General features: G+C 39.3%; 1 protein-coding gene across 1 annotated transcript in view; it reads left to right on the top strand.

The window, feature by feature from the left end:
- The first annotated feature begins 1,395 nt into the window (after positions 1 to 1,395).
- Aggf1 (angiogenic factor with G patch and FHA domains 1) overlaps positions 1,396 to 20,199 on the top strand; it is a 26,463-nt gene continuing 7,659 nt past the window's right edge. The window contains exons 1-10 of the mRNA XM_005386032.2: positions 1,396 to 1,959; positions 4,957 to 5,059; positions 6,099 to 6,292; positions 7,308 to 7,472; positions 9,746 to 9,934; positions 13,203 to 13,482; positions 14,693 to 14,804; positions 15,108 to 15,159; positions 18,225 to 18,326; positions 19,829 to 19,994. Coding sequence (XP_005386089.1) covers positions 1,738 to 1,959; positions 4,957 to 5,059; positions 6,099 to 6,292; positions 7,308 to 7,472; positions 9,746 to 9,934; positions 13,203 to 13,482; positions 14,693 to 14,804; positions 15,108 to 15,159; positions 18,225 to 18,326; positions 19,829 to 19,994 — 1,585 coding nt within the window. The 5' untranslated portion in view covers positions 1,396 to 1,737. The remainder of the gene's footprint in view (positions 1,960 to 4,956; positions 5,060 to 6,098; positions 6,293 to 7,307; positions 7,473 to 9,745; positions 9,935 to 13,202; positions 13,483 to 14,692; positions 14,805 to 15,107; positions 15,160 to 18,224; positions 18,327 to 19,828; positions 19,995 to 20,199) is intronic.

The following is a 20,199-nucleotide window of genomic DNA, read 5'->3' as shown; positions in this document are numbered from 1 at the left end:
ATATCAATTACCGCTTAAACTGAAAACTAGGTGTGGCAAAGATTGCTATTCACCTATTTAGCATGCATTTTGCTCTTCCTCCTTACTGGCAGACCTTTTAGGAAAGTGGTGTTTAAAATATAGATTTTGTTATTATTCAGGTATGGTGAAGCCAACAGATATTGCCATGGAAAAGATAGCTTATTACAGAGTCCAAGAGGAGGAGGCACACCGTGCTGCACAGAGCCATGTGGGAACACACCAAGGTCCTCAGGAGGCAGAGGGAGTGGAAGGAATCAGGGCCAAAGCCTTTTTTTCTTGTGGGGAGAAATGAACACGGGAGGGTAAGCAAGCTCAGCACTGAATAATCTGAAAATTTTCAAGGGTCCCTGAATTGTAAGCAGTTGTCCAGCACTTGGCCCTGGAATGTTTAGGGCAGGAGAATATGGGCTTGGAGTGTAATAGCCTGATAAAGGAGGTAGAGGGTTGATGGTTTCTGGACTGGTGAGTTTACATGAAAAAGGCATGATTTGGGATGGACTGTTTGCTCTTTCTACTAATTAGCCTCAGGCGCCATATTATTAAGAAAACAAAAAAATGTATGAGTAAGGTTCAGTGGCAAAGCACTTGCCCAGTATGCTTACGAACCTAAGTTTAATCCCCAGCACTGCAAAACAAAACTAAGGAAATCCATAGTTAATAAAAGTAGCCACTGAACTAGGACACCAAACAGGGTTCTTACGTTTGGTTATTTTCAGCAACTATGTACTCTGGACTGAGAGAAGGGCCAGGCTAACAGAAACGATGACTTGAAAATCTCAGGCCAAGCCCAGTGAGCTCAAGATCTAATTGTACTCAACCTTGGAGAAGGGAGGAAGTGAGTCTGAAGAAGCCCTAGGATTCAAACAAACAAAGCCCCAAATAAATCCACCAGCTCACAGTGTTTTTCTCTCCTGTTCTACAGAAATATGGCCTCGTACTTTCCCACCAGGAATGGTTCTGTTTGCAGCTCCGTCTGGTTGAACCTGCTTCCTTTTTCAGGGGGCTCTTGTTTACAAGCGGAACAAACTGAAACTATGGTCCCGTCCCGGTTTATCATTATCTCTAACCCTGGCCAATCATTTCTGGGAGATTCACAGCTCTCATGTGGAAATTAGGAAATAAGAATCGTACTCTACGTGAAAATCTTCCTCAAACAAGGTCGGCATGTTGAAACTCTTGGGAGCACAAAAAGTGTCCCTCTATCGCAACAAAGCCCAGCGAGCCATTTTTCCTGGAGACACTCCACTCTCAGTATCGCCCGGACCCTGGCAAAAGGGTGTTGCGCATGTGCACTACCGGCGCTTCCGGCTTCCCGTAGCTTCCGTTCTAATATTGGCCCCGCCCACCTCCGGCACAGCGTTTCCGGTCCAGTCGGGGAACTGGCAGATCATTTCTGTCTTCTGCCGCTCTGTCCCGCCCGTTTCTCCCGCGCTTGCCTGGCTGTCTGTCTCTGACGAAAGTAGTTTCACTTAAAGTGTTCCGGTTTCGAGGCCGCGCAGATCGGAAGGGGGCCGTCCTCCGTCCCCTTGCTCGCTGCCCGCAGCCCTCGGCCACAGGCGACGAGTTTCAGGGCGTCATGGCCAGGGGCCGCCGCGGCCGGCCGGGTGCGAGGCCGCTTTCCGCAGCCCGCGCGCTCCTGTGGCCTCTGGGCCCGCCGGCGCCCGTCTCGGTCTGAGCACAGCCCCTCGCGCCTGCGGCCACCCCCCGCGGGACTTCATGGCCTCCGAGGTGCCGTCCCCGCCGCCGTCGCCCTCGCAGTCACTGTCGCCGCCCACCTCCCCAGAGCCTGAACTGGCCCAGCTGAGGCGGAAGGTGGAGAAGTTGGAACGCGAGCTGCGGAGCTGCAAGCGGCAGGTGCGGGAGATCGAGAAGCTGCTGCATCACACGGAGCGGCTGTACCAGAGCGCCGAGAGCAACAACCAGGAGCTCCGCACGCAGGTGCGCGGTCCGCCCCGCGCGGGACGAGGCTCGGACGGCCTTGGCACTGCTCCTTGGCTGGGGCTCGCCACTGCTGTATAGAGTCTTTGAAGTAGATAAAACCTCAGAGCAGTTACAGTGCAGGTACATGTGGAGTAGACCTAAGACCGCCGGCTTCTTGGTTTGGATGAGTGTTTCACTGCTGGCTTGAGTGGAACTCCAGTACTTCGCTACACGATCTTCATTCTCATTTGTCCTAGCGTCCTTCTGGCAGTAGGAACATTTGTAATACTTTTCCAGATTATGTTTGAGTTTGTTTAAGGTGTGAGCTTGAATCAGAATCTCATCCTTGCCTCTCATGAAATGTGTAAACCTAGATTGAGCCTCACTTGCCCATAAATAGCACTTGACGTTGTTGTTCTGGGCGTTCATCATCTTGAAATTTCTTGAGGAGGGAGGGAAGTAGAGCCTTCTTTGTTAGACACTTGAACAACTTACATCATGTTGATAATGTGTAATAAGGACAGATACTTAAAACAGCAATTCAAAAAACAACTCTTAACTACCTGATGGGTAGCTGCACTCGCCTGATAAATCATTTCCAGGTACTTCAGAGTAACTTTTGTAGTCCTTCATAGTTAATTGATTCTTTTCCTTAAACAACTACACAACAGTTTTGGCTGAACACTGAAACACCAAACTTTGTCGAGCTACAAAAACAAATGCTGATTGTGTATAATTACTGATCTTATGACATAGAAAGGTTTTTTGTTTTTTCAACAACTAGTTCTTGAACGCCTACAGTGTACAGGATTGTGCTAGGAAAATACACATATAAATATATGAGAGGAGGAGAAGGATTGCTTGCCTAAGAGACCTAACATTTTTTGCTAACCTTCTAAGAGCCAGTATTTTCATTTTTAGTGTTAACTTGATAATGGTTCGCCATCAAAAAATGGAAATATAAGCCAGGGATGGTAATATATGCCTATAATCCCAAGACTTTGGGAGGTCAAGGCAGGAGGATCACAAGTTCAAGCCCAGCCAAGACTGCATCTCAAAATAGACCTGCCAATGTAGCTCAGTGTGAAGGGCCAACCTCTAGTACCAAAAAAAAAAAAAAAAAAAAAAATGCAGCTGGAATCTCCTGTCTGAAGCAGAGGCAGCCTGTGTTGAGCCTAGGAGTTCAGGGTTAAGTTGGACAACATACAGAGGGCTTGTATTGAAAAAAAAAAGAGGCACAGTTTAATGTATGTTCACCTAACCATGCAAGAGGCCCTAAATTCAGTTCCCAGCACTGGAGGGGTGACAGTGCAGGGAGCATGGTCTTGACTGGACTGCTGATAAAGAGTACTTGCCTAGTCAGCCTTTCCTGTTGGGAGAGCAGAGTTTGGCTGTCATCCCAAATTACTGAATGTGTTCTGTTTAGAGCACCTGAGAGGGCCAGGGGTATAGCTCAGTGGCACAAGCACCTGCCCAGAGCACTTGAGAGTTCAAAGAAATAAACTGAACTAATAGAAAATCATAATATCTGCAGGTTTGGGGGTCAGAAAACCTTATACGATTTACTTTGTTGATTCAGATATTTTGTACGTAAAATGGAAATTAAGACAAATATGTAATTTGTGAGGTGCTTGTGTAAATTAAAATGTTCTGTGCAGCAGTATAACGCCCAGTGCGCAGTAGATACTAAGTAATCAAGTTTGTATTAATGGTGGTATCAGCCACAACCAGGACTGGTGCAAGGTGATCAGTCTTCTAGGGTGAGGAACTTCAGGGGTCACCTACTTACATAGGTACTTGCATTAATCTGTGAGCACAAGTATTTTACCTTAAGTATCTTGCTTGCCTCACCGTAGTTTAAGTCCTAGTGGTAGGAACAGATCTGATGACTATATAATCATTCTTACCTGTCTCGTGTGAGCTTATATATTAAAAGAAATTTACAAGCCTGTTTTTAGTCAGTTTCATGCATCTAGCAGACACTCACACTGAGATCCTGTCAGACTAAGGTGCCTTGACTGAGGCAGGTCTTCATTTATTTCTGGGTGTGTCTACACTGTTGTTCTGACCTGTGTAGCACCCTTCCAAGGGAGTTTCAGTGCATGAGGTGCGTGGAGGACCATTGCCCTTCTTAGCCAGTTGTGTTTCTTGTTCCCTTCTGCAGTTATTTAATCATAAGACTGCTATATAAAGAAAAAAAATACACATTGAATCATATAAATGGTGTTGCTGTATTTAGGCGAATAGTTAAACACAGGTGGAGGACACTAAGTGATACTAGACAATTCAGTGCAGATGGACATTTATAGTTTTTAATTTTTTTAATCTTTTAGAACTGCTGACCTTACATATTAGCATAAAAGCATTGTTCGGTGAGTGGGTAGGGTTGGCAGTAAGCATTAAGCTCACTAAATTCTATACCCAGTTGAAAATATTCCTGTTACAAATGAAAGATCCTGTTCAGAGAGTTCCATTAATTCAGTCAGTCTGATTTTGGGGGAGCATATTTATATGTTTCGCAGGCAAGCTTAAGAGGACACGATGGCATATACCTCTGGTCCTGGCACTCAGGAGGCCAAGACCAGCCTGGGCAACATAACAAGACTTTGTCCCTCCCACCGCCTCCCCCCGACCAAATTCTCTGAAAATTAACTGTTAAGAGTTGTGATTATTTTTGGTTTCTAGCTATTCATGGCACATCTCTGAAACTTCTGTATTTTTAATATAAGGAGTTGAACCCATGGGAGCTCCATCCCTGAGATGTGTCCTCAGTATTTTCTTTTAACTTTTGAGACACAGTCTTACTAACTTGCCTAGGTCATCCTTGAACTTGAGATTCTCCTGCCTCAGCCTCCATGAGTAGCTGGGATTACAGGCATTCACCACTATGCCCAGTTTATCTCTTAAAACTTTTTACCAAGAAAAATAATTTTTTGTTGTAATATCAAGAGAATAGTATGTGTATTATTATATTGCTTCATGGTTTATTTCTCCTAAAGCCTTGTTTTCTTTCAGGTAGAAGAACTCAGTAAAATACTCCACTGTGGGAGAAATGAAGATAGTAACAAGTCTGATGTAGAAGTACAAACAGAGAACCAGGCTGCTTGGTCAAGTTCAGGTATTTACCTTGTAGTGAAAATATCCTAATACTGTTACATTCAAATCATGCTAATATGGTGTTTTCTTTAAATTTTAAATACAAAAAGATTTACATAAATGAGAATAATTATTGACTTCTCTCCTTTGGTGTTTCCAGATAATCAATTTGCCCTTGTGAAAAAAAAAAAGCTATCATTCCTGTAATTTCTATAATGTTGCTAACGCGTTTTCAGCAGTTCACTCATGGAGCAGTTTTTCTGCATGGAGTCTTACTATGTTTTGCCCAGCCTTGTCTCAAAGTTTGGGCAAAGGGTAACTCTGCCTCCTGAGCACTGGGACAGCCAGTGCACACTGCCACCCCTATTCTCCTAGTGAGCTTTGCTGTGTAGTCAGCCTGCCTTCCTGTGTGGCTGCCACCTGAGCAAGGCAGTGCTTTTTTGTTGATGTGTGCAGCCCCTGGCTCTTGGGTCTTGTGGGCATGGTATGTCCACTACCACCACAGTTGTGCAGCAGCATTGTTGCAGGGGAAGTAAGGGAGCTGCTGAGGTTTTAATAAAAGTGGATCACAAGAAAGAGTCTTCCTATTTGGTTTTGGCTTGGTTCACTCAGATATAGTTTAGCTAAAGGGCTAGCATATCTGTATACAAACTTTGACAAGAATTTGATGGCAAACGGAGACCCTGGGTCCTTGTCCATTTTGTTAGTTGATAAGCATCAATGTTAGGTATATGGTTAGAAGTTGCTAAGAGTTGCTAGGTTTTTTTGTTTTTGACAGAAGACAACCAATCTGTATATTTTCTTTTTTACTCTTGCCATGGAAAATCCAAATCTTCCCTTTTTTTTCTTTTTTAGCTTGGTAGCTGGGGTACTGAGACATTAGCATTAGAGATACACATTTCTGCAGATTTATTTGCACTATCAGTTTTAATATTTTGAAATGTATACAGTTGTAAAAGTCATGTTTATTTTCAGTGAACTGTGCTAAGTGCTCATGTTTCAGAATTAAGCCCTTTCTACATATACTAATCAAATATAACACTTAATTTGTTTTGCCACAGATTATTATTATCAGACATACTATAATGATGATGGTCTTCTAAATAAAGAGACTGAACTCTCAGTCCAGCAGTGTCAGTATGCTGAAGCACCTACTTTTAATTCTGAAGACCAGTCACAACTAGAAAGTGATGGTACTGATGGAACAGGAAATATTACATGTGGACAAGAGGACCATTTCATCTCAGATTCACAGGTACTGAAACACTAAACATGAAATTGTTGATGCCAAGAACTTGTCCTTCCTTGTCATGTAAAAAGATAAACTTTTTTGGTTGGTCATATACAAGGGTTGTAAATATTCTTATGTATAACTATGCCAGGAATATTAAAGTTTCTGTTCTTTGAGATGAAGTCTTGCAGTGTGGCCCAGGCTAGTCTCAAACCCCAGGCTCAAGGAATCCTCCCGTCTTATCCTCTTGAGCAGCCGAGACGCTAGCAGTGAGCCACAACACCTGGTTACACTTTGGTTTGGTTTATTTTTTGAGACAGGGTCTCACTCTGTTGCCCAAAGCCAGCATTGAATTTGGATTGTCCTGCCTCAGCCCTTCAAGTAGCTGGGACAGGCTTATGCCATGGCGCCTAGCTGCACCTAAAACTTTATTTTTTTAGTGTCATGTTTGAGATTGAACCCAGAGCGTTATGCATGCTAAGCAAGTGCTCTATCACTGAACTACATCCCCAGCCCTAAAAAATTTTTAATGCTTTTTTAATAGTAAATGTCATGTTACTGTTTAAATTTCCCTATTTTATACATTTGGATTTAAAAATTTGTTTGAATCAGTATTCTGTTCAAAGGATATCATTTAATCTATAACGTTTTCTTTCTTATTTTTCTTACTGAGCATATAATTGTTGAACAATCTTGATGATTTGTTTTTTAAATATTTCATGGTCTGTATTTTGTGAATTGCTTCCGTATGGTATCACACATTTACTTTTTCATAATAGTTATTCCCTTTCTTTAGGTCTTTAAACTGGTAGGGCAGGACTGTGACAAAAAACTGGGTCAGTTGAGTTAAATATTACAGTACTTGAGTCAGTATTGTTTTAAAAGGTTCAAATTGTAATTGAAAGCTACATCTACCCATTGTAGAAATTGAAATCACTATCCATTGAAGAGTAGCTATTAAGACAGGCCATGTTTGAATCCTGACTTTTAAGTGGATATGTGAAAGCTGTGTCTGGTTTGACATTGCTGTCTTCCGTAGGAGCCAGCGTCTGCATTGGCAACAGAAGGTGCATCCTCAGAAGGTTCATCATTAGCCGAAAGCTTGAGAGCTGCCGCAGAAGCTGCTGTGTCACAGACTGGATTTAGTTATGATGAAAGTACTGGGTTGTACTTTGACCACAGCACTGGTTTCTATTACGATTCCGTAAGTGTTGCAGACCATGTTAATACAGTGCGGTTGTGTACATAGCTGCCTGACAGCAAGTATTAAACCCTAAAATGAAGTGAAAGCAATAAGCAGCATTGTGAAATTTCATTTGATTCAGAGCTATTTGGTGAAATAATTATAAAATAGCTTTCTCTGCTACACTTCTAAGTATTTAATGAGAAGTTGTTGTTGTAGATCAGTGCTGGTGAGCCTAGCAGCGCTTTCAGTGATAAACACCTTGCTGTGGTGCATGCCATGGGTTCTCTGCCATTTCTCTAAGTCAGCATTTTAGAGGGGACTGATAACCTCTTATCAAGTAACACACCAAAATGGTAGACGTTTAGTAAATGCAGATGGTTAATGGTAGTGTAAAGCCTTTAAGTACCTAAACTAGTATTTTCTCACAGAATGTATAAGCAAGTGAGATTGTTAATTCTAGGCTTATTTCAAATACTTATCTTTAGGAACATATTTTAGGCCACAGAAGGAGACTCTTCTTTTTCTTTCTGAAGTGGTAGCTGCTCAGGCTGCTGTTGAACTCCTGGGCCCAAGCAGTCCTTCTTCTGCACCCTCTCCAGTAGCTGGGACTACAGAGGTCCACCACCATGGCCAGCACAGGACACTCTGAATTCTCAGTATCAGGTTGTGTGTATGTGTGTGTAGGGGTGTGTGAGACTGGGGTTGCACACAGGGCCCCATGTGTGCCAGATAAGAACTCTGTTACCAAGTTATACTCCCAGCCCTTTCCCTGATTTTGAGACAGGGTCTTGCTGAGTTGCTGAGGCTAGCATTGAGCTTGCAGTCCTCCTGCCTCAGCCTCTCCAGGAGTTAGTGGCATGTTTATTGTTAGTGTTTTATATTCTGTGGTTTTTGAGTATTTAAATTTTAAAAAATGAATCTTGGGCTCTGTTGGGAGTGTAGGTCAGTATAGAGTGCTTCCCGAGCATGCACAAGGCACTGGGTTTGATCCCTGGCACCACAATAAAAAATAAAATTAAAAATCTTTTAACAATGAGAACTTTAATGTGGATTTAGAAATACAACGGCCCCCTGATTAAGATAGGACCAGAATGATTTGTGATACATCTTACCTTAGTGCTCAGCTGTTTTGAAACTCGTTGAATTTGGTATTCAGTGAATTTTGACATGAACATTTTGTCCCTGTACTTGTCCTTTGTTTGGCTCGTAACTCAAAAGCTAGAGCCTCCCAGTTTCAACTGCTTGGTGACTCACTACCTTTTCCAGCCAAAACAATCTGTCGTCACACTCCTAGAATAAATTAATGATGAATACTGGTACCACTGTACCAGTATAATGGCTGCTGAAATTAATGCTTACTTGGATTTAAAGATCCCAAGTTTGAAACCAGCCTGGGCACCTTAGCCAGTTTATGTTTCGACGACATAAAGGGTTAACCACACACCTGTAATTCTAGCATTGTGGTAGGCTGAGTGAGGAAGATTGCAAGTTTAAGCCCCAGCTTCAGCAAACTTAGGGACATTCTCTCTTTCAAAAGAAAAAAAAACCTCCACCACCACCAAAAAACCTAGGGATGTAGTTCTGTGCGAAATCCCTGGGAATCAGTCTCCAGTACAAGGGAAAAAGGAGAAGACTGGGGCCTTAGCTTAGCAGAAAAGTGTTTGGCCAGCATACACACGTCTGAATATTTCAAAATTTTTTTGTACGTGGCTGCTTTGCACATGTTTTATTTATTTACTGTAGAATTCATTAGTGAAAACACTTAATTTTTGTGTATAATGTTATATTGTGGTACTTACAAGCTTCACTTTTTTTCACTTTCTCTTTGGTGACATTATGACATTGGGAGGAAGGTTTGAGGCTTATACTACCAAAGCGTTACTGTGCAGTTACTGGGCATAATGCATCTGGAAGTGCTTTCATACGCAGTTTTTCTGATGTATGCCTTAGTTTTCCAGCATTCAGAAAGATTTATTATTTTTTTATTAATGTGTTAAGTTGAGCAATATGAAATTCCTGTTCTTATAAAGTAAAAATATATTGGCAGCTGCATGTGCTTCCATTTAATATTTAGGTTTATTTGCACATTAGGAAAATTAGAGCAGGCATGGAATGATATTTTAAAAAATGATAAGTACTTTTTATTTTATTATCTTTAATTTATTACCTTCTGTATATACTATAGTTAAGAGAAGCAGACTATATTTGAATATACTTGCTATTTCTGTTACGCTTTTCTGTTTTATTTTATCATACATAAATAAAGCTCATGGTTTTCTTTACTTTGAAAGGAAAATCAGCTATACTATGATCCTTCCACTGGGATTTATTACTACTGTGACGTGGAAAGCGGTCGATACCAGTTTCATTCTCGAGTAGATTTGCAGCCTTATCAGATAGCTACCACAAAACAAAGTAAAGATAAAAAACTGAAGAGGAAAAGAAAAGATCCAGATTGTTCTTCAACAAATGAAGAAAAGGTAATGTCTTCTTAATTTTTACAATTTATGTAATCTTAATAACACGATTACGCCAAAAATTTTTTATGAAATAAAATCATTCTGTAACTGTGTATTTCAAACATATCCATTAAAGTACCAGAACCAACTAAGGAGCATTCAAACACAGCAAATGTGTACTTTCACAAATTTTTAGTGACTAAAAATAGAAGTACTTCTTACAGTTTGATGGACGTAGACTGGAGGCAGATAAAATACCTCATGGGACACCGTTTGTAACAAGAACATACAGAGCCTCAGCTGATATGGCAGTGTCATTGCACCATTCACAATAAAAGAAAGGCACAGTTTGCAAGCAGACTTAGCTATAGATTCAGCTTCCTTAGTCATGTTGAGTATTTTCTTACCTATTAAATTACAACACGTTTAAAAAATTTATTGCTGACAAATAATGGAATGGGGTACGTACTAGGTTTGTAAATTGGTATTTTTGTTTTTGGAAAAGAGGTTAACTGTAGTATCAATAATCATTAAAATAATTATATAGTACTTTAATTGGAAAAGTATCATTTCCTATAATTTTTAAAAAATCAGGTTAAAGAAAAATTCTTTAGTTATAGAGTATTATTTATAAGAACAGAAAAAGATTGAGTCTGAATAGCTTATAGTACATTATTTGTGAAAGAGATGATATATTTAATTGAAAATATATTATTAGGCCTTTAAGTGGTAGATGTAAAGATTGAGGGGAATTTTTTTCACCACTTATAACGTTAACTGAAATGTTATGAGTGCTCTTGATGGTGTATATGCAGGACAGAAGGCTTATTTTATTGGTGTGTTTGAACTGTGTCAACTACGTGTTTGATACTTTACTCTGGAAATATTATCTCCTGTTTTTCTTTTCTTAGCCCAAGAACATTTACTGAAAATTGTACTAAACTGTAAAGTTCATATATGGAATTAGGATACTGTTGGTTTGTTCTCTATTTTTTTTATGGTTTGTCTTTACTGCCCTTCGTTTACTGACAGTAGCTAGGAATAGAAGAGTCTATGACTAAATTACTGAGAAGAACTTTTCTGTTTGTTCCCAGGGCCTGTTTTCATGACTCGCCCTGTTACTAGAGGCTGACCTGTTGGGAAGGCTGGGTGTGAAAGCGCCTCTCCCTGGCAGCAGGGGCTGTCAGTGACCTTTCCTGACCAGCGATAGTGAAGAGGGTGGAAAGCGTTCTTTGGTAGCATGTATGATCTTCCCTAGCTCCTTAACTTCTATCTTTACCATTCTTTTCAAAATAATGTGAACTCCAACATTGGGTTTTAAGAAAAAATCCTGATGTAATTTGGAGAATTCCCTGAAGATTCTTAAAAATAGCTATGAAGCCATGTGAGACTAGTTAAAACATCCTCATTATTTTCTTCATTTTTAAAGATACTCTTGAGCCTCTTTGTAGATGAAGAGATGGAAAAGTAAGGCAGTAGGGTGAGGTGATTGGGGGAAACAACTTGAAATATTCCTGATATGTCTCAAAGCTTACCTGTAAGACCTCTTTCTTTTCTCTTAATATTTATCTAGCATTCTGTATGGGGAAATATGTAGCTGGTAAAACCCAGCCACTCTGGCAGTTTCACTCACTTTTCCCCCGCGTATATTGTCCAGTAAACAATAATAATAAAATATACAGAACTAGAAAGGCTTTTTTTGGGTGTGTGTACTGGGAATCAAACTCAGGACCTTGCACTTGCCAGGCAGGCACTTGTGCTGCTGAGCTATATGTCGGGCCGTAGAAACCCTTTTTTAAAAGTGCATGTAGTTAGAGAAATGTTTTGCTATAAATCATATGGCCTGTAGAACTGATAGTTTTTTAGCTCTGTACCCTTGTTCTTGTCCTTGGTGAATTTGTATTGCTAGGAATATATAGTTCATCACACTGAATGCTTAGTCAGTCTCCAAACTGAATTTATGCTGCTATTAAAAATAATTGTATAAGATATTCTCACATTATATAAAATAACAGAACAACATGTAAGCTTACTTCATCATGTTGCTCTACAGTAGTAGGAAAATTGAGAGTATGTTACAAACCAAAGGGAAAAAGGAAAATAATTTTCTGTTTCAGCCAAGGTAAACATTACAGATTTGTGTATTGTACAACATGATGACTGTATTTAATAACTATTTTATGTTGTCTCGCTTTTTTTTTTCTTTGCCATGCTGGGAATCAAACACAAGGCCACACATGCTAGGCAAGCAGTCTACTGCTGAGCTCCACCCCCAGCCCATGTATTATATTTTTGAAAGTCAGTAGGAGAGTAAATTTAAGTGTTTTCACTACAAAAAATAAGTGAGGTAATTCTATTCAGTGTATACATGTTTCAAAACATGTTGTACAGGATAGAACTACACACTTTTTATTCATTAATTAAAGCTAATAGAGTTGTTAAGTTTTTACAAAACATTGTACAGCTATACCTGTACAATAAATTAATAATAACAGGCTTTTATATTAGCTAAGTTGAAATTTTAGAATAAAAGATAAACTTTTTTTATTATTGAGCTAACTGTAAAGTACTAAATTTTGGTGAAACTAAAGTTAGATTGGATGCATGTGGATCTTTAAATTCATATAAATAAAACTGTATTTTATGTCTATTGAGATGCTAATTGATAAAAAATTTAAAAGAAAATTTAGAGTAAATGCATTTTCTAGCTCTGCTCTATCCAGTAAGGTAGCAGCTAGCTGTGTGTGATCACCATTTGAAGAGCAGCCAGTCCAAATGGGGATGTGCTGTATGTACATACTGTAAGCTTTGAGGGCGTATATATGTAAACTGTCTCATTAATCACTTTGCTTTTTAAACGTGGCTATTAAAATAGCTTAAATGAACAATATGGCTGAAGTTACATTTCTGTTGAACAGCTTTGGTATCAGTTGTCACACAGTCCAGGCTGTGCATGATGAGGGCCTGGACTGTGAGTATTGAGACACTGAGAATAGAGGGGAGGAAAGATTTGGGCTAATTGTAGGTGCAGTCCAGGGCAGTCAGCAGTTGATTTCATGTCACGTTAGGGGATGTCGGGGGTGAGTGTAAGATCTTTAGTTTGTATCAGAAGAGGATGGCAACAGCATTAACCAACCAAGAAAGAGTGTGAGGAAGAGTGGGCACAAATTCCATGTATTGTTTTTCACTGTGTATATAGTCACTAATTCATTGAAACTTCATACATTATTATGGTCATGTTTAAAATGATTCTCCGCTATTACGTACCTACCTACCTATCTTTTTCCAGGATTTGAATTCAGAAAACCAAAAAGCGTCCAGTGTTGAATATTTAAACTGCAGTGAGGGAGAAGATTTTGCAAATGTGAAAAAGAAGGTCAAAATAGACAGTGTACAGTCTCCTGTTAATGAGAACATCTCTAATTCAGCCTCATTTAAAGATGAGAAAATCATAGAGAGTGATAGTGAGCCAGAAGAAGGTGAAATCACAGACTCTCAGAGCGAGGGGAGCTATGATGAAGATGGTACCAGCGAGGACAGCAGGACAGCAGAGGAGACAGAGGACGAAGGTGAGTATGTGACTTTCCAGTACTTCATTTTAGTAAGTAGCCCAGTCTGGTAACCATGAAAGAGCACAAGAGTTGAAAGTGTTAGTGACCCATGTGGATGTGTGCCAAAAGGTAAACTGATTATTTTAATGACATTATTGCAAATCATGTGAGCTACCACTTGGTAAATTTTAGGAAGTAGGATGACTAATCCTTGGACCTTAAAAATATTTCATTGTATTGAATAGCCTGATCAATAGAACATAAAATCAAGCTTCCTATGACCGAATCCCAATATATATGCTCTTTACTATACTATTTGTAGACTGCTTTAGTGAGTTACGTATTTGTAGTATACTTCTGCTGTTGAGGAAGAAAAAGGAAGTCGCCTAAAAAAAGTATGAGTTCAGTACGTAAATATTCCCATAAATGTATTTTTTACTTGATAGGAAAGACATTTCTAAAACACAGAGTTTTACATTATAGTATATGAGTTGTGTTCTCAGTGGAATTTCTCTTATTTTTAAAAACTGGATTCAGTTTTTCTGACTTAATATAAAATATTTGGGGTATTTTAAAGCTGCTTAAAAACTTTGAGTTTTTTAAAATTTCTGTGATAGATCCTAAATAGGATGTACAATTTTATGTTGATCACTTCGATAACAGCGGTAAGCCTTAGCCATTGCTATAAGTATCATATAGTAGAATGTTACAAGTTCATTTTAGTCTGTTTCTTTCTTTTGTTTTCCCACTATTGTGGGTTGAATCCAAGGTCTCACGTCATGGTCAGCTATGGCTCTACCACTGAAGTACCCCCAGCCCCCAGAATGAAAAGTTCAACCAGTACATTTATTTTTTTCATTAGTAGGGATTGAATCCAGGGCTTTTGCACTAAGCTACATCCCCACCTCCGCCTTTTATTTTAAGATAGGGTCCTTCTAAGCCGCTCAGTGGGCTCGGAATTGTGATCCTCCGGCCTCACTGTCCCAGAGTGTGTGGGTTACCGGCCTGCGGCACTACATCCTGCTGAGCAGTGCAGCTTTCTGTGTGTTCTGCTGGCACTGAGCGCTGACTCTGAGGCCTGCTGCATTCGAAGCACATGCCCCAAGCTGAGCTCAACCCTCAGCCATAACCAGTGCAGTTTTATTTTATGATGCCACCTAGGTGTCCATGTGAAGATTTTTGTTTCGGACTGTTTCAGTTAATGTTTGGTCACTTCTGTCTTTGGCAGATGAAGAAAAGATTTGGCCCCCGTGTATTAGAGTCATTGTTATTAGGTCACCTGTGTTGCAGACAGGATCACTTTTCATCATCACAGCTGTAAACCCTGCTACAATTGGAAGGTAAAAATGGTTAATACTACTACATTGTTTGTTATTGAGCATGTATTTTATATCAATCATAGTTCTCTGTGCTGTGGATACAAAGAGGACTAGGGCAAGATCTCCAACCAGAGGAAGAACAGTCTGGAGATAAAGAAAACGTAGTTAGGCAAAAGCATACAAAATCTAGAGTAGCAAAGAGATCTACTGTCGTAGACTTGCATTTTAATATCCGTTTAAGCGGGTTTTACCATGTCACTGTCTAAGTGCTCTGTTTATATAGGCTTTTAGCAATTATTTAAAACACTTTATTCAACTCTGCAGAGAAAAAGACATGGCGCACACCCTCCGAATCCCTGAAGTTGGTGTTAGTAAGGTAAGACCTTAATTTTTCAAGTATAGTTGCCAAGATAAAATTTTCAAAGGCATCATCATAGAGTAAGAAAAAAAATCATTATGTGGCAAGCTTAAAGTTTATACTATTTAATGAATGGTTAATGTTCACTGTGCAGTGGTGATGAAGGCTGTGTAGGTTTATTTGTCCAGTACTTGAGAAAATAAAAATTCTTTGTCACAATTTGAATGAACTGAATTTTGCTTGCTTTGCTTTGGTTTTTTGAGATAGTGTGTTGCTGTGTTGTCTAGACTAATCTGGACTTCGTGGGCTTAAGTGGTCCTCCTGCCTCGGCCTCCTAAGCTCTGGGGCTGCTATCACACCCCGCTAGTTGTGTTTATTTTTCAGTAGTCTGAGTAGGAGTAGAAAACATAGATTATTTGATCTAAATATTAAAGTAGTACCCATTTAACTCACGTTTGTTGAGAGAAATACGTATGCCGCACTTTATGGCAGTTCAGAAATAAACCAGACCTAGATTCAAACTACTTTAATAGGCAGTTGCTTTGAGCCCAGTGTAACAAAGTTTATATTGTCCTTCTCCCTTGTGCTTATTACCTCTTTGCTCATGTGCCTTTTTCTCTCGGACCTCTCTTTGTGGCAGCAGGAGGTGAGCTTGGGCCCTCCATGTGCTAGGCAAGTGCTCTGCCGCTGTGCTGTACCCTGAGCTCCCATCTTGTTTTCATTAATGGATTTTATGTAATTTTTATTATTTTGGAGTGAATTTTTTTTTGCATTATTTCAAAGTCTAGTTACCTTCAACTTTTGGGGGACTCATTTGGAGAAGGGAAAAATCTTCATAATTTAACTCTAACCAAATTATCTGGCTTTTTTACTTTCCTATGACCCTTGATTTTCTTGCTTCCAAAGAAAAGTCAGTCTTAGTACTAAAGTAACTTTGTAGTAAAGAAGCCCCCTCCCCAACCTAAAATATAGGCAGTTCTCTGGTTACTCCAATCTAAAGTATAGGTAGAATGAAATTAAAATCAGAAATACTACCAGAGAATTTGTTTTTAATTTCTTTTTTTTTTTTTTTTTTCCCCTTTTTTGTCTTTTTGAGACAGGGTTTCTTTCACTCTGTAGTTCAGGCTGGCCTTAAACTCACTTTGTACCCCAGGCTGGCCTGGAACTCACAGCAATCCTGCCTTAGCCTCTTCAGTGCTGGGATTACAGGTGTGTACCACCACACCTGACCTTGTATTTTTAATTTCTTTTACACTAACATCTACTGTTGCGGTAAATAATATGTTGGCAAATCAAGTTGACAGCATATATACCATATATTCAAGTGGAGGAAAAATAATAATTAAAAACTCATATTAACATCCAGGACACAAACATAAAGAAATATTTAGATATTAAATTAACAGACAAAAGGTATCCTTAGTATGGTAAAAATCACAAGGGACAAAATAATTTTGACTAACTTTAAATCTCTGTATGTTAAGAACCAATGTTTAAGGAGCAGGTTAAAAAAGCACAGATGTCCTTCCTTTCTATTTCAAAAGCTCATGCAAATTTATCTTCTCAGGCCCTGTTGTAACACCAGTAGGTAAGTGAGAAAGGATATAAAGAGGCAGTTCATAATAGAGGAAAGTCCAGAATTAAGATGAAACGCCACTTATCTTTATAGTAATCCAAGAAATAGAGGTGAAGCCAAGATGTCAGTTTTTATTCATCATACTTATTACTTAATAAATGTTAAATAAATGATAAATATCATTCCTAGTTGGAGGATTATTTAGAACAACTTTTTGGAATAGGACATGGCAAGGTCAAAAAACTTGAAACTGTTTAAACCATATGGAAAAAAATACAAAGGTCATAAAGAAAATGCACAGAAAAAATCCAAATGGGTACTACACATAAGAAAAATTTTCACTAGTAATTAGAGAAACACAAAATGACAGTGGTAAGACATTATTTCATACCTGCAAGATTAAGAAAAAGTAAAAACTCTGAAAATATCAAGTCCTTTTATTCTTTGTGTATGTGTTTTTGAGGTAGGGTATCACTATGTAGTATAGGCTGGTCTTGAACTTGGGTTTTCCTGCCTCAGCCTCCTGCATGCTGGGATTACAGGCAAGTGCTACCAATTCTGACTCATAATACCAAACTCTGATTACAGGTGTTTAGAGCAATAAGAATTGTCTTAGACTCCTGGCAGGTATATAATTGGTACACTACTTTGGGAAAGCAGTATGGCAATATTCAGTGTGAGATTTACATGTGCTATGATTTAGCAGTTCTGTTCCTTTGTATATACCCTAGGGAAACACTTGCATTATACACAAAGAGATTGCAAGTATAATATTTTTTAAAATAATAAATGGGAAAACTTACATGTCCATTTTCAGAAGAATAGAGTGTGGTTTTTGTCCTCGTAATGGGTAACTGTTCAGCAAAATGAAACAACTGAATGACGCCATGGCATTGCATTCGGCCTGTGAAGCAAAGGAGGAGGAGAATGTACAGAGAATGTTGAGGAACAAGGCGGGAGTGATCAGGCCTGAGTGTTGGAGATCTGGAAAACTTCTCTGAGAAGTTGGCCTTGAGTGATTCAAGCCTCTCTCTCTTTTTTTCTTCAGTCAGATTTTATTGGTGCATTTTAAATGTATAATGGTCACATTCATCATAGAAAATATGTACCTGTGTTTGATATAGCTTGGTTTTTTGTTCCCCATTCCCCTAACCTCCCTCAAGTCTCTTTTTGTAATAAGAATTTTCAATGGTGTAGACAGTTACTAATAGGGGAAAAACTTTCACGTTGTATATATGGTCTAATCTCGGGCATACTAAAGAAAGGAGAAAAGATGGGATGTATATTAAATTATTAATGGTAGTTGAAGTTAGAATTATAGATAACATTTCCTTCTTTAGCCTTCATATTTCTCCCAGAATCATATAAAATTTATATTCAGAAAAAAGTTTTAATGTAAGTTAAATGATCAGAGACTAAAGCCCATGTCATTTCATAGGGAAATTGTTATACATGGTTTTCAAAAAAGTATGGTAGTTTATAATTGCTTGATATCTTTTCTCTTAAGTTTCATGCAGAAATTTATTTTGACCATGAATTACAAAGTTATGTCCTTGTGGATCAAGGCAGTCAAAATGGCACAATTGTTAATGGAAAACAGATTCTTCAGGTGAGTAAATATATGTTAATTATCTAAACATTATTAAAACTAACTGAAATTTTTTTTTTTCTGGTACCGGGAATTGAACTCACAACCTTGTGCTTGCCAGGCAGGCACTGTGCCGCTGAGCTAAATCCCCAGCCCCCCTGAAATTATTTTTTAAAGAACTGAAATTTTTTATTCCTTTAGGCAGTAGTCCTTATAGATAGCGTTTGGTTTGGATCAGAGTTGAAGTCCAAATGTGTCATTTGCAAGGGCATTTCCAGAAAAGAGTGGAAAATTTATACAGTCGATGGATGTTTAGCTTTTGACTGTTAACTTCTAATTATGTATCTATGCCTTTTAAAAAATATATATTTACTTCTTTCTTTCTTTCTTTCTTTCTTTCTTTATTTATTTATTCTTTTGGTTTTTTTCCGGTACCGGGGATCGAACTTATGATCTTGCACTTGCTGGGCAGGTGCTGTGCCGCTGAGCTAAATCCTCAGCCCATTACTTCTCCATTTATTTATTTGCTTGTGGTGCTGGGGATCAGAGCCAGGGTCTTCACACTGAGATACATCCCAGACCTTTGCATTTGTGAGTCAGTCTTACAAAGCGGTCTGGCCTTAAACTTGTTATCTTCTTGCCTTAGCTTCCCACGCAGGTTGGATTACAAGCAACTGCCACCAGGCCAAGCCTAGTCCTTTGGGTTTATTTTGTTTTGTTTTGTTGTGTTGTGTTGTGTTGTGTTTTCGTATTAATGGCAATATCACTGAGCTGAAAATTCCTTAAAAAGCAGGGGCCATGTCTGTCTAGTTAATGTATGTATTCCCAGCACATACCAAATACCTTGGCTAGAGTAAGAAATCTATGGAAGAAGTGGAGGGAGGGGTAAAAGAAGGCTGTATTCTCAGTCTTTAAGAATGAAAAAATTAACTGGGAGTGGTGGCACACGCCTGTAATCCCAGCACTTGGGAGGCTGAAGCAGGAGGATCGCTGTGAGTTTGAGGCCAGGCTGGGCTGCATGGTGAGCTCAAGGCCAGCCTGAACTGTGTAGTGAGACCCTGGCTCAAAAAAAAGAACTACAACAAAAAATGAAAAAGTTGAAGTAAAATTGAATTATCAACAGAGAAGAGGAGAAAAGCAAGGGATGAAGCACTCACCCATCTTTCAGTGCTCCATCTTGCTGACTAGGGTAATTATGTGGTTTGCTAATGCATTTTTGAGGTCCAGAGCTGGGCATGTCCAGTAGGAGTCAGCACTTGGTCTCCTGTAGTAGAGTATTTTGTGTGTGTGTGCTAGGGATCAAACCCAAGGCCTCGTGCATGCCAAGTGCATATGCTCCCATTCAACTATATTTCCAGCCCCTCATGAGTCATTGATCAAGTTGGAAGTGTGTGCCTATGTGTCTAACTCACTGAGAACGATTTTAATATTTGTTTATTATAATCAGACATCACTAGACAGTAGACATAAAATGACTGTGTATGATTGTTCTGGATCAGTTTTACTAAATTTTCCCTCTCCAGCCAAAAACTAAATGTGACCCTTACGTACTTGAACATGGAGATGAAGTGAAAATTGGAGAGACCGTGTTGTCCTTCCACATCCACCCTGGCAGTGACACCTGCGATGGCTGTGAGCCGGGGCAGGTTAGAGCTCACCTCCGCCTCGATAAGAAGGATGAATCTTTTGGTACGTGGAGCATCCTGGCGAATGTGTGCCGACTCAGGGTTCTGCGGAAGTGTCCCTTGCTGGCCCATGTCTAGTTGGTGTGATAGTTACTGAGATCCATGAAACCACTGGCCTTGTGTCCATTTGATGGAATAGTGGGTTGAGATGCATTTCTATTTCAGTGAATATTATGAGACCAAGAAATGACATATACTTGGAATTTGAG

This window comes from Chinchilla lanigera, unplaced genomic scaffold (genome assembly GCF_000276665.1).
Source record: "Chinchilla lanigera isolate Chin_1 unplaced genomic scaffold, ChiLan1.0 scaffold00024, whole genome shotgun sequence".
NCBI classification, from domain to species: Eukaryota; Metazoa; Chordata; class Mammalia; order Rodentia; family Chinchillidae; genus Chinchilla; species Chinchilla lanigera.
The sequence above is the reverse complement of the archived record's forward strand: the minus strand, read 5'-3'. Positions and strand labels throughout refer to the sequence as shown.